This window comes from Gopherus flavomarginatus, chromosome 4 (genome assembly GCF_025201925.1).
Source record: "Gopherus flavomarginatus isolate rGopFla2 chromosome 4, rGopFla2.mat.asm, whole genome shotgun sequence".
Taxonomy (NCBI): Eukaryota; Metazoa; Chordata; order Testudines; family Testudinidae; genus Gopherus; species Gopherus flavomarginatus.
Window position 1 is genome coordinate 152,639,823 of NC_066620.1, and position 14,482 is coordinate 152,654,304.

The 14,482-nt window shown below is 38.7% G+C and overlaps 1 protein-coding gene across 9 annotated transcripts in view; it reads right to left on the reverse strand.

Annotated features, from left to right (window-relative positions):
• DOP1A (DOP1 leucine zipper like protein A) overlaps positions 1-14,482 on the reverse strand; it is an 88,481-nt gene that overhangs the window by 9,315 nt on the left and 64,684 nt on the right. For all 9 annotated transcript variants that reach the window (XM_050950070.1, XM_050950069.1, XM_050950068.1 and 6 more), the window contains 9 exons: positions 14,249-14,328; positions 12,745-12,854; positions 11,891-12,040; positions 11,451-11,512; positions 10,276-10,428; positions 8,864-9,000; positions 7,019-7,074; positions 4,625-4,789; positions 1,823-1,952 (listed from right to left, as the gene is read on the reverse strand). In XM_050950070.1, coding sequence (XP_050806027.1) covers positions 1,823-1,952; positions 4,625-4,789; positions 7,019-7,074; positions 8,864-9,000; positions 10,276-10,428; positions 11,451-11,512; positions 11,891-12,040; positions 12,745-12,854; positions 14,249-14,328 — 1,043 coding nt within the window. The remainder of the gene's footprint in view (positions 1-1,822; positions 1,953-4,624; positions 4,790-7,018; positions 7,075-8,863; positions 9,001-10,275; positions 10,429-11,450; positions 11,513-11,890; positions 12,041-12,744; positions 12,855-14,248; positions 14,329-14,482) is intronic.

Below are 14,482 nucleotides of genomic sequence, written 5' to 3' on the forward strand. Positions count from 1 at the left end.
TTTATTATCTCACTCCCATTCCTCTCACCCTTGTATTCCCAGTTTGTGGTTCACAATTTGTAACTGCTGCCTTGACTAGAGGATTCTAGAAGTTTCTGGAAACTTAGTAAGTTCTTGAAACACACTGTGAAAGCTAATGAGTTTAAAAAAAAGTGGCTCTCAACATGAGTACGTACAAGAATTAATATTATAAATCAGTCGGCAAGACTATTTTGGAATGCATCATATGCCTAAGCAATGTAGAATACTATACCTTCAAACATCAAGCAAGGAATATACAGTATTTAACAATTCATATAGTGATACAGACTAAATCTGATTAGCATTGCACTATGGGAAGAGGCGCTTATGGGGGTGATTTTCCTAGCTCATCAAAGACAAGGTGAAGAATCTTGACTTTCATCACGTATTTTGCTTGAAATTCCTGTAGGTTTTGAGCTGGTTTAATGGTACGTATATACCTACAACACTAAATCACCCCACACATTTTCACACAACAAATAACTACAGCAATAATTTTTTCCCCCTAAAGAGACAGTTCAGTGGGAAGTAAATTTTCCTGCAGTGGTTAAATACAGTATGCCAGCATATGCCATCGCCAGGGGTGTAACAATATTCAGATGGGCTTCCAAGAATAAACTCAAAGTTAGCATCCCTGCAAAACTTTGAAATGTTCCTCTCCTGTCTCTTCTATCACTTGTCTGAGCTTGCGAAGCCATCCTTCCCCCTTGCAGTCTTTGCCCTTGTTCTTGGTTCCATCTCCACCCTAGTAGTGGCAAATGTTTTCAAAGCTACCATCTAGTGTTTTTCCTACTCCGTGGGAGCTTTCTCCACCTCAGCTGGTCCTCTGCTCAGTCCCTCACTTTCCAGCCAGCAAGAGATTCAACAACATAGGTAGTTCTCTATCTCTCTGCTGTGTGTGCTTTACAATTGTTAGTGGAAATAATTCCAATGGAAAGGCAATGGTGCAATCACTGGGGGATGGAAGACAAGTCTCCAAAATGTTTCTGTTCCAGTGGTGTTGGCTGCTAACCCTCACTCGCTGGAATAATGGAAGACTGGCAAAACTGAAAGAGCTCCTCTCCTTTTCAGCTCTTCTCCCTCTTCACAAAGTACCCCAACCCACTTCCCCCCATTGCTCTCAGTTCTCCCTCTCAGAGCGGCTGCCATTGTTCCTTGTGTCCCTCTCTCAGGCCACCAGGGGAACAACAAGCACCAGCTGTTTATGTGTTTATCCTGTTCATATCTCCAGTTCAATAATTCTTCCACTTCTGCTGACACATATTTTACTTTGCCTGAAGACTTAAAACTGGCTTTTCTTGGAGTCAGGTGTTAAAATTGCCTTACAAAGCTAGAAACTCAGCCCTTCATGGCTCTGCCTAGTATTAAGACAAATTATTTTTTAATAAAGTTTGGTTTCTAAATATTTGTAAGCATTTTCCAGGAGCAGAAACACTTTCCTATTTTAGTAGGTAAATTATCATACAATTGTATATAAACAGCTATAGCTACTAGAAAGTGGTTGGTTTTTATATTAAAAGATAATGAATGAAAAATATAATACTGTATCCTCCAAATCCTAAAAATATTTTATCCATGACAAAAGATGTAATTGGCTATGTCATAACTAATGAACACAGTATATTTCAAATACCCAATTATATTTTTTCATTATCTGAGACTCACTTTGATTTGAAACTTTCACTCAAACATAAGCACGCTAGCACACTTGGCAATGCCCCTTTAATTTTAGTGAACAACGCTGCTAGTTTCTGTACGGGCAGCTTTACAGAGTAAAACAAAACAAGGAAAAAGTAAATACCTTTGCTCTTTTCCGCAGCAGTTTTGCTAATCGTACCACATATGGTTTAAATTCCCTTTGATGTGTGCCCTGTCTTCGTACCTCCAAACCTGAATCATCTGACACTTCTGGAATAAAAGCCCACCGATACCTGTCAAGAGGCAACAGTCACAGGTTGTTCATATCAAACAGGGAACTTTTAAGCTAGCTAGAACCCCATGATATTATAAAATGAGGGATCTATAAAACCTTGTCAGATTTCCTTATAAAGAAAGAAAAATTAGGCTCCTTCAGGAGAGGAAGAAAAGGTGGCTTGTACCATTTCCCTTTCCATTTTCTAAAAGGGAAAGAGATTACAGCAACACTGAAAATAAAACAGTGTTTCCTTTTCCCTTTTGTGTTTCTTTACTGACAACTGAAGGACCAATTCAGGATAGCAAAAGGAAGAGAAGGTAGAGGAAGAGGAGAAGCAATATGGTACCCAGGTCACTTTTCTGTCCTAAGAAAACCTACAGTGATTTTAAAATGTATATCAAACACCTGAGGTAGTTTTGTACATTTGCAAATTATTGTTGTACTTTTCTTGGTTCAGCCACATGTCTGGAAGCTCTTTTGTAAGGTAAAACCCAAACCAAGTTGTGAGCCGTGTGTAAGAAAATTACCCTGTTTCCACAGCCTCTGATCACACAACACTGTAGAATTGGTTAGGCGCATCATGCGCTGTAGTAGGAGTTGAAGAAATTGCCTTCCCTCAATAATCAAATACAGGCTACAAGAAGAGGCAGGACAAGACAGACTAATGTCTGATCCAATAAGACTAATATGTTTCTATGAATACACAGTAAGGAACATAGAAAATTATCAATTAAAAGTCCTTTACTGAAAGCCATTGTCATGTGGTTTGGTTACTAACGGAAAGTAGGACAGTGTGAACAGTTCAGTTGGGACCCTGAGCCTACCCAGAAAATCAGGGTGGATTCAAAATTCTAGTGACACGATCATCTTAAGCTTATGAATGTCAGTAGATTTTGACTGATTTGCAGTGTGCACAGCCCACTTTCTCCTTCACCCCACATATTCTTCCTACAAACAAGGCAGTTAGAGCTGACTGAATTCTGCGAGGGTCATTCAAATGCAGTGGCAAGGAGTCAGTCCCTCTGAATCACCCAAAGGCAAGAGTTGGGATATGCAGTCAGTCATACATCCTGCTCTGTTCTGGGGTTGGATGCCCCATCACTGGGATCTTCAGTGGATGACAAGTAACTACTCCTCCATCTTTTAGCTTCTGCAGGCAGATCTCAGGTAAGGCCAATATTCAGCAGCCCATCTGGATCTAGGAGAGGGCAGTTTACACCCATGGACACCATAACAAAGGGATAGGCCATTAATCCCCCAAAAGCAACCTCCTGCAAGTAGATCATGCAGGATTCGTGTCAAGTTTAGATTTTACGATCTTCAGAACGGATACTGTGTCTGAATTAGTCTCAGAGTAAACATACTTTTAGATGCTTGAAAATTATTAACAAAAGCAAGATACCTAAGTACACTTAAAATTACAAATAAATCATTTTGAAATGCACTACTTGATCACTACTTATTTTGCTTATTCATAATGATATGAGTTCAGAGCTCTGTCTCTCTCCTATTAACGCTGTGCATATTTCAGACACTTGAAGCTAAAGGAGATATGCACCTCCAAGCTCTGATGTAGATATCTGAAATGTCATCAAGTCAGGGAAAAGATGAAAACCTATTTTTTTTTTGTTTAGAGCCGATAAAACAATCCTTTTTAGTTCACTTTAAAAACATATCTGTAATTTTAAAGATACATGTGTATTCTGTTAATGATTTTGGAATTTAGTTTACATTTATTTTAGAAAAACATTTCCGTTCCCCTTTAAAAAAGTTAGTGTATTGCATGTGGCTTCTTTCTGGCAAGAACAGAGACCTTCAGGTGTTCCACTAACAATCCATCTCCCCCTTACTGCAAAGACAGATACACCGAACTTTCTCCTAAGAATTCTAGCCCAATAAATAGACAGTGTCTTATAATAAGTACTACAATTAGAACTACCACCAGAAGCCATTTTAAATGCTATAAATAAAATTATGAATAATGTAATTCCATTCAGATAAACTTTAGTAGACCAGGGATAAATGTGGTCCTCTATACACCCGTTACAATGCATGTGGAAAACAGAACCAGGTTGTTAGCCCCAGTTCCATCCCTTGTGTGTTGTCTGAGCAGTGTGAAGGCAACATAACCATGCCATAGCTGGCCAGGTGAGAATTACATCAGCGGAGCGGATTTCTCAAATAGCATACAGGTGGCACAGCTGACTCCTATACTCCACCTTCCAGTACGGGGTATGTTGAGAGATTAAAGCAGCCAGAGCAGAGCTCCCATCCGTTAGCAATTCTCAGCTGCTGCACGGGCTGTCAATGTCTATGCATGTCTACATTCACAGTTAAAAACAACAGGACAGATAGTCTTCAAATTTCTCTAAAAAAAAATCACCTTTGGTCCAAGATCAAAAATGGCAAATTTCAGCCCAAATGAAATTTGTAAGTCACTGAAATATAAGGAGTTAGAATAGAATAGCCATCTATACCGTAATTACAGCATAGCTCTGCTACTGTAATATAGGGAATATATTACACCACAGTATTCTAAATCTGTATGTAAGGAAACTGTTGCTCTGGGTTAAAGACGTGAAAGGGGATTAGAGAAGAGAAAGGAAAAAAAGGTTTTAAAAATTAGAATTTTACAAGACAGTAGCAAAGCTTTCAAAAATGAAAACTATTTCATTTCCGTTTACTTACATCTGAAACTGAGGAAGATTTTCAGATGGTAATGCCAAGGCCAAGTCCAGAAATTTACAAGCAGACAAGTAAAGGTTTAACCATCTCTGGCTGTTGTACGATGTGGAGAAGCCATTGCCTCCTGTGTATGTTGTCTCTAGGCCAGCAACAGATGGGCCCGAAGTTCTAGAATTAAAGTATAATGAGTAGCTGTACAGGAGAGTCATAATGACTTTCCACCATTATGGGATGGTTCTCTGTTAGCATTTTGTTTTACAAAGATGCAGATCTTTCATTTACCATTTGGAATCTAGTTCCTGGCAGGCAACCATCCAGATTAAGTGGGAGACTGTTAATATGCCAATTATGTGGATTTAACTACATTTGGATAGAAATTTCCAAAGGCATAAAGGGAATGTTGCCTAATATATGCTGGTTAGCATATAAATATATATTATATTAATAATATCTATTACAGGGGTTGGAAACCTCTGCCACCCGGCTCGCCAGGGTAAGCACCATGGTGGGCCAGGCCAGTTTGTTTACCTGCTGTGTCGGCAGATTCGGTCGATTATGGGTCCCACTGGCTGCGGTTCACCATCCCAGGCCAATGGGGGTGGCAGGAAGCCATGGCCAGCACATCACTTGCCCGCGCTACTTCCCACTGCCCCCATTGGCCTGGGACAGCGAACGGGCCAGTGGGAGCCGCAGTCCACCAAACCTGCTGACGCGGCAGGTAAAAAAACTGGTCTGGCCCGCCGGGGTGCTTACCTTGGCGAGTCGCGTGCCAGAGGTTGCCGACCCTGATCTTTTATGCACCATGTATATTGGTATGCATTAAGCAGTAATAACATTAAGCACAAATATTGTAACAGTGATGTAGCCTAAACTGGTCTACATGATCATCCTGTTCACTTATGCTAAGTATTCCATAACTCTTCGCATATTCTGAACTAAGCATTTGGCATAAGCAGATAAGAAACTTGTCAAAATCAAGATACATTCATTCTCTGTCTTAGTACAGCCTAGGGGAGGACCTTCACTGACTAGTAACCTGGAATGCTAGTATCCAAAACAAATATGAGGAAGGAACAGTTCAAGTTAGGGAACTGAGACAAACTGATGGATTGGATTTTAGTGGTGTGTAAAGAGGTGTGTCACTTGTAAAATCATGTGAATAATATCAGCTAAAATGTGTAACCTGGGCAGCACACCTTCTGCCTAAGGTGAATATAACATCACTGCATGGGACTGTTCTTCAGAGACTGGTATCGTACAGAACCTGTTTCCTGTGCCATATTAATAAAACGGACTGACATTGGTTATTTGGTCTCTTTGGTAATTATGAAATATACTCAAGTGTGGTCAAGCAACTGACTATACAATTTATTAACAGGGAGCTAAGAAAAAGCAAATAGAAGTTGAGCTCGTATCTCCCCTTTGTGCCTTTGAAAAATCTGCCTCTAAAGCAAGGGTGTAGCTACAGGTGGGCCTGGGTGAGCCACGACCCACCCACTCAGGTCCTCAGCCCTCAGCTCTGCTCTGGCCCCAGCGCTTGCCCTGCTCCGCCCACCCAGTGCTCCAGCCAGAAAGTGGGGTCGGGGGCTTACCCCGTTCTGTCCACCTGCCTGGCACTCTAGCCAGAGAGCAGGGTTGGGGCAGCTTGCCTGCCTGCAAATCCTTGCATCCTGACATCGCTTCCTGGCTGGAGCGCCGGGTGGGCAGAGTGGGGCAAGCCCCCGCGCCCTACTCCCGCTCTCTGAGTGCACACCTAGGCCCTGAAGGGCCCCTGGACAGCATGTCCATTGCCCCTAGCAAGGCCGTCTGGAGAGGGTGGGGGAGAAGTGGCCCCGATCCCTCCTGCCCCGTCATTGCCCGCCCACCCGTGTGTCCCGTTCTGGCTACACCATTGCTATAAAGCTATGACTATACAAACTGTGTGGGAACTGTGAGGCTAGGAATGGACAACAAAAGTAGAAACATACAATTTTCATGTTTTTTAAATATTTCAAAACAAATTTTCATTATATTTCATAATGCCCTTATAAACCCAATGTAAAACAATCCAAAGTAGACATTACGGAAACATGTACCTTTTAATCATGCAACTTGACCCACTGACTGCAATGGGACTATCTGCAGAAGTTAAAAATATTCTTGAAAAAGGAATTACATGATTTAACATAGTTATTTATTAGTAGTTAGTGGTGAGGTTTTTGTTTTGTTTTTTAAACAGAAAGTCCAAATATAATGTTCCTGGTACTGCAGTAAGATTCAAATATTCTTCATTTGAACTTGAACAATTTTTCTATGACAAACTATTTCTACATATTAATACAGCTGTCCTATAGGACTTCAGAAGACTACAGGATATCATAAAATTGAACAAACGAGCAGAAATTAATTCAATTTTACCTTGAAATATCTTCATCAGCAGTGAGTTCCTGTTCCATCAGTAAAAACACTTGTACCTGAAGGGCAAATTCTATATTTTAAAAACATTTTATTTTTAATGGATTGTCTCAGGGTAAAGGTCTGCAGCCTGAAAAGGGTTAACAGGTCCTGGCTGGTCACATGACTGCTCAGGGCAGAGTATAAGAAAAGCAGCAGCTGAGTCAAAGGAAAGCTAGGAGGAAGACTGTGCTTTCTCCCTTCCAGGCTGGCTAAAGTAGGAAAAGCGTCCAGGAAATTACTGCCCAGTTTTTTTAGTTGATTTTTGTGAGGATTTGAAGAATAATACACAAGCCCTGAGGAAAGAGCCTTAATGGGACTGAGATTTGGAGCTTTATTTTCATTCCCTAGCTAATGAAATCACCCATCAGCCTACTTGGCCATATAGGACCAGATTCTCAGTGATTGTTCCATCCCTTTTTGCTGCCTGAATAGTGCAGAGGGAAAGCAATCTGGCTGCCACTGTCCAGCAATTTCCCCAGTGGAGGGGATGCTCAACTAGTGTAAAGTCAGAAGAAGATCCTATGCCAACCTCCTGCATTTCCAGAATAGGAAATATGCCAGGGAAGCAGAGGATATGGTGGGAGTGTAGGGAAGCAAGAGTGGAGTCCCAGTACCACATGCTAATTCTCAGATGAAATGTGATCTTTCAGGGACCGTAGTCAGTTGTATCAAATTAGAGCAACCCCAAGATTGGTCTAATTTATGTCAGGACTATGGCAGCTTGGGAATCTAGCAGCTGTAACCAGTCCCCAGACAGCCACATCATCTCTTCTGTTCTGAGCATATCTGGCACAGGGGAGAATGTGCTACTTAATAGTTAGATCGCTGCTATTCTCCAAAGTTATTTTAAACATATTTATTGCATAATTATATTCTGATAATCTTTAGAACACCTTTTTCTATCTAATTTACCAGCATTTATTGCATGGAACAAGAAGATACAGAATTTCATTATTTCCTCTCCCAGAGTGCAACTAGGGTTCAGATTAGCCTCCACCAAAATTCAGAATTTAACACCTCGATGCTGCTCTAATTTAAACCAACTGGTAATGGCATTTTGAGGGGCCACTCTGCTGACCAAGAATCAATGGACCACAGGGTGCTCTGGCTATCAACCACTTCTACTCCTGAAGCATTCCACAGGAGGAATCCCCGGTTGGCTGTTTAAAGGCAGTATTCTGTCCCATTTGTGCTAGTGGAGTAACAAAAAGGTGACAGAGCAGAGCGAAAGCTCTGGCAGTACACGTGTTTGTTTACAAATATATAGCCATAAAGTGCCACGAATCACCACTGATTACCAATATAACAAGTCTTTCAGGTCCCTCTACTTGATGTCATCAGCATCAGAAGGAGCTAAATGACTGGTAAGGCATCCGCAAGGAAGAAGCAAGTGAAAGTAGTGAGGGAGCTGGCACGTTGGGGGGGAAGCAAGCTTACTTTGGCAGGAAGTGAACTGGTAAGTAGGAGCAAATGAGGAATGAACACTGAGGAAGGCGCAAAGTTACTTCAGGATGCAAGTGGGAGCAGGGAAGGAACAAAGACTGGAAATTTAAAAAATAAAATATTTTCTGTATGGCTTAACTGATCACATAAGCCATACAGACATTTTATTTGATTTGAGGAAACAGATGCTATCAAGACTGTGCAAACAAGTCAGCATTCAGTTTAAATGGTGACCATTGTACATTTAAATGCATATAATATAACTGTAACTTATTTCCCTGGGGCAACTCAAACAAAAGTTCATGTATTAAGTTACCTGGGCACCATCAGTTTTCCAAATCATGAATGCTAACTACAACTCACCAGTTCAGTGATCATGGTAGGCCAAAGTGAGGTAAGGTGCTGTGGAGACATTCTTAAAAGCAATACTCTGAAAAACAGGAACACTTGGGAGTGAAGGGTGGGCACTTGAGGCAAACGGAGACTTTCTACCAGCCTTTCTGAAACAGAAAGCCAACAAGGATTCCTCAGTTTATAATAGTTCTGGTTAGCTGTTTAGTTTTCCAGTTAGTTTATTCTTGTTAGAGTTAATATTAAAATATATTTAATATAAGTAACTATATGTTATTCCTTTTGTCAATGTCCAAAATAAACTGTGTGAACCAAATATTTATATGACTGCAAAACAAACAAAACACCCCTATTTGTTCCCTATGCTACATTACATTGTTTATCTATACGAGAATTTGATTCATTTCAAAAAGAAGAACAGATTATAAAAGTGTGACCTCTATTTCTAGCAAAAGATATGTAGTAAGAGTTAGAGTAACTCATGTTTACTGTTTTAAAATATTGTACTGTTATTAGACTGTATATTATACTGAGAATATTCTGTCCTCAGATGCTTTTTATTTAAACCTGATTACTGTGAGTTCCAGCTCATCAGCTACATTGCAGTATCCAACAAGTAAAGAGGTAGCCTCTCAAGCAGCAAAGATCCACATCATCCACACACAGTTTAGACAAGAAAAACAACCAGATATCATGAACAGGCCAGACCTACAGCTAGTTGCTAGCTGATTGGAAAGGAGCTTCAAAATATAAATCATGGAACAAGTGGACAAGGAAGATTATGGTGCTACCCATTTGGAGGAAGAACAACCGTGTATTATGATAACCTACAAACAATCTGCCTCACATGAGGGGAGGAAAAAGAGCCCTCTCCCAAATTCCCATGAAAGAGTCAACAGGAGGCAATAACAACCTCCAATGTTAATAACTGGACAAACTAACAGAAGAACAGAATAAACAGCTACAGGAATTTATAGAACCTGCAATATTTTCACCCAGGTTTACACACACCTACCTAGCTGAATGTACAGTAGGGTGGGCATGTCAACCTATAAACCATGTAAGTGAACAGCTTATAGGATTGTCCAGGGATACCGACCAATTGATAAGATGAAAGACGAGTGACATGATGCAGTGGGAAGTTAACTGGCAGACAACAAGCCTATGTGCTCTACTGTCATTTGAAATCCAACCCTGCTCCCATTGAAAACAGCTGGAATTTTGTCAACAATTTCAACAGAGACAGGATCAGGCCTGTAGATTCCATTATGATTTCTATTATGAGGACTGTTAAAAATGAAATTCAGTGATAGTGGCTAATGCATACCAGAGCCCATACCATACATCTACTTTATGACAAAGTTTTCTTCAGCAACGATCACTTTTATTTTAAAAAGTTCTGGTAAATAATAATTTCTACTGACCTTGTATATCTGGAAGATATTTCTGGTACTGGTCCACTTCACTGCTAAAAATGGCAAAGGCCAGCCTCTTCAGGAGCATAGCTCGCTGTTCCAACTCTACATCCCGATTAGCAAACAGATTGAGTGAACTGCTCTGAGCCACGGCCACTCGTGCTAAGAGAGAAAAAGTACTATCTTGAGACATACTTTTAATAATAAAAGGAAGGCAACATTTATTTTATCACATGAATACAACCAGAAGTATGAAGACAGTCTTCAAGTCAACTGTGTAATTTGTACATATAAGTAAAATACTATTTAACCAAAATGAGCATATTTAAGAAACATATATTGAAAAAAACCTGGCAAATATACATATTCCCTTTATGTTAAACACAGATCCTCCTGGGTTATACAAACCTGACTTACGCAAATCCGCACTTACGGAAAAAGTTCCATGAGCTAGAAATAGGAGGGTTGTTTTTTTTTATTTTGTTTTCTTTTCGGGGGTGTGTGTGTGTGCGTAATGGTCGGGTATACGTTTCCGACTAACGCAAAATTCGAGTTACACAAGGCATTCCGGAACAGAACACTTGTGTAAGTCAGGGAGTGTCTGTATAATTTGGGTCAAATTCTGCTTTGTTATACTGGGGCAAACCTACTTGTAGCAATATAACTAAAAGAAGAATCTGGCTCTGGATCTTTAAATAAACTGTATAATCAGAAATTGTCATTGTGCAGGATTCTATAATCATCTTTTTCCTCAAGTTAGAACATAGTTAATGACATTCTGAGACTGGACAAAGTATTTGCTTGATACATTTTTTTCATATAAAGGATAAAATTCACTGTTGGCACAAGGAGGGACACTTCCATTAATTTCAAAGAAGTTGTGCCCTGGTATGGTAGAGGTCAATGCAGTGCCCTTTTCTCCAAAATGCCAGTAGTTTTAAGAAGAAATGTAAATTAAAACTCAGCTTAATTCAAACATTTCTTACAAATATCTTTTCAAGTGGAATTTAAAAAATCCTGAACAAAATTTTTCCAAAAAAATACTTATTTTAGATTTTTTAAATGTCTTTCCTGGAGAAATTGATGTAATGAATTGTACATAAGTTAACATGTCTGGAGTGCTTTGAAACATAAAATAACATATAAGCAGTAAGTATTATTATTATACAGGAATTAGTACTCACTCATCAAATCTCTAAACGTAGTTTTGTCATGTGTCATCAAATTATCCATAATTGCTCTCCAACTAAAAGGAAAGAGGAGGATTGTGTATAATTACAAAGCAAGACATCTGTATTTTTTATTTGAAATATTTTCTGGTCTTTTAACCAAAATTTAAAAATATATATAGGACCAAATTTCAAATTTTCCTTAGAAACTGGCTGCACATGCAATTTTAGTACTCTCTTATTCATGTATTTGATAGGTTTACAAATACAAAGTCATTTGCACTCAATTTGTGCACACAAATAAGGTTTGAATATGTGAATTTCATAATCTGTATGCACCCACAAACAGAGAAGTTTGCTGGCACTATCTGGCTTACATTGCACAGCATTTTTAATGTGTAACTCAATATACTATATGCTGAACATTTACAGTAACAAACAAGAACATCTCTTACTGGTTAACACAAGAAGCATCCATTTGGAAGAAGCTGGAATCCATGAAAAGATCAAAAGCTTCCTTTTTCCATGCTTTTCTTGTATACTGATACCCACTAAGACTGCTCAATAACTGAACACAGGCTCGATAACTGGGTGCATTGTGAGCACTGGAAAGAAAAAGCAACTCAGCATGAAATCTTTTTAAAAAGTTATGAATATATATCCAGACACCTGTGAAAACAATGGTTTTAAAACATCCTATTAAAATCACTTTTCGTATGTGCTGCAAGAGAGGTTTCTAGCCTCTTTGTGGATCAGACACTAAAAGGGATCTAACACTTCAGCAAATAGTTGTACAACTAATTCAGAAAGCAGCAGAATATTGGAGATCAGGAATCTTGCATTCTTATCCCTGGTTCTGACTTGAGAGTGTGATTATAGTTAGGAAATCCAAAGCATACATATCTGGTCCATTAGATCTGAAACAAAATGTGGCTGAGCAGATAAGACTTGATTCTGCCATGTTAGAAACTTGGATACTATTCCAGACTCTATCTGAAGTGACCTTTTGCCACCTCTCTGTTAACTTATTTATAAAGTATGGGGGCTAATATTTGATTGCTTCTGAGAGTTAGTGCATGAGGCCTTGGTCAATAAGAAGGGCTATGAAATCTGAATTCTTGCTTCCAGCTCAATATATTTCATCCAGGCTCCAGATAATTTGGTGGGGAGTCAGACAGTCTGTCACATTCACTCTTATCTGCCTCTCTTTGTAGTGCCATGGAATAGGCAGCCTGATTCAGTTGAAATGCAGAACATCTAACAAACTCTAGTAGACGTGAGGTCTGAGCTATATAAATTGTAATAATACCTGTGATTGCGGAGGTAGGGCACAACATAGTGCATAATATTTACAAGCAAAGGAATAACTCTCTCTTTTTCATCACTGTAGAAAACCATATCCAACAGATGAGCCAAAACCTACAAGACATAAGAAGCAAGAAATTGAAGAATTTAAGGTGGCTGCTGGGGAGGAGTGTTTGGCTTGGCTTTTTTAAACTTACTTCTTATAACCCCCAAAAGAGCATTATATTCATACTGTTACTTTTCTGCATGATGTTCTTCAATATAATATTTCCTAAACCTTAAGTATATTGAATCTTTTAAAATTAGAAAATAAAATAAATTATAAAAATCTTCCCTTTTAAAAAATGTGTAGGCTCTCTTTTATAAAGTGAATTTAGTGCTTAAGATACAATTAAATCCATCCACAGGTGATTGTGCTGTAAACTTCCCTACACTTTCCTCTCAGTGAAGGACCATTTCTTGGGTAAATCACCATGCCTATTTAACCTGTGACATTTCTGCTATGACTGATAAGGGGAGTGGCAACTATGTAAATATTATTAATTTATTCAAATTTATATAAAGTATATTAATTTATTCAAATTTAATACAAAAGCTATCAAATCTGAGGTATTGTACAAAATTAAAAAACTAAAGTATAAAGCTCCACTATATATTTAAAAATAAAAATATATGAACTCTCAACTAAGACACACTATAGCATAGCCCACAAAATATAAGCATTAGCCCACAATTACCAGCACATAAATTCATCCATACTATGCCTATAGAAAATAAACCCTGCCACAAAAATCTTCCCCAAACACTGCAAATTCCTCACTCAACTTCTTCCAGCAAACCCTAGTACAAGTCACTGCACATGTATAACATGTCAGGATTACAAAGATTAATACCCTGGCAAATGGCAGGAACCTGTGTACATTGACTTCAATGGTTACTGTCAATTCCCGCCCCCTCAATGCAAATAAAATATAATATCAACCACCATAAAGTAATACAGCAAATTAACAAAATCACACAAATAGAGATGTCTAGGACAGAGGTCAGGGCAGATGACAGGAACCCCCTGAAAGATAAGAGAATTATTTTGCCTATTAGACATCGGTCAGTAGTCACTGTTCTGAACCTCAATGACTCTCAGATCACATGGTCACTTTTTGTTCTCAGCCCAATGAGAGTGATTGGGGACTATGGACAGCACCATCGCACAAATGATAATGGTACAGCACTGAAAACATTGCCAGTGATTAGCAAATAACTAATAAAATGATAAATTCATGTATACATTTGCTGTCCATTATCACTCTTAGGCCTCTTTATGCATTCCTTGCCTCAGAGTTTCTTTTTCCCATTGTGTATATACATTTCAATTATTTTTCCCATAGATATTTAACTAGTACTCTTCTAAACTGAAATGCACGTGCATGTTTATGTGCATGTTTCTAATCTCTCCATGTCCCTCTGTATTATAAGAAACCAGCATGTAGTATAATTGAAGAAACATTTACCTCAGAAAGTAATGTTAATGCATGGACGCTATAAACTGAAGGAGTTATATTTGAGGTTTCCAGAGCTGGATACAACATATCTAAATGAAAAAGTGACAATTAATTTTGGAAACTATGTACCTTATATCAATATCTACAAAAATAAATATTTTAAAGTAAATATATTCTATGACATGGAAAATGGACTGTTTTTTTGTTTCATTATGTACATTAGGTTCAGTATAGCTCAGTACT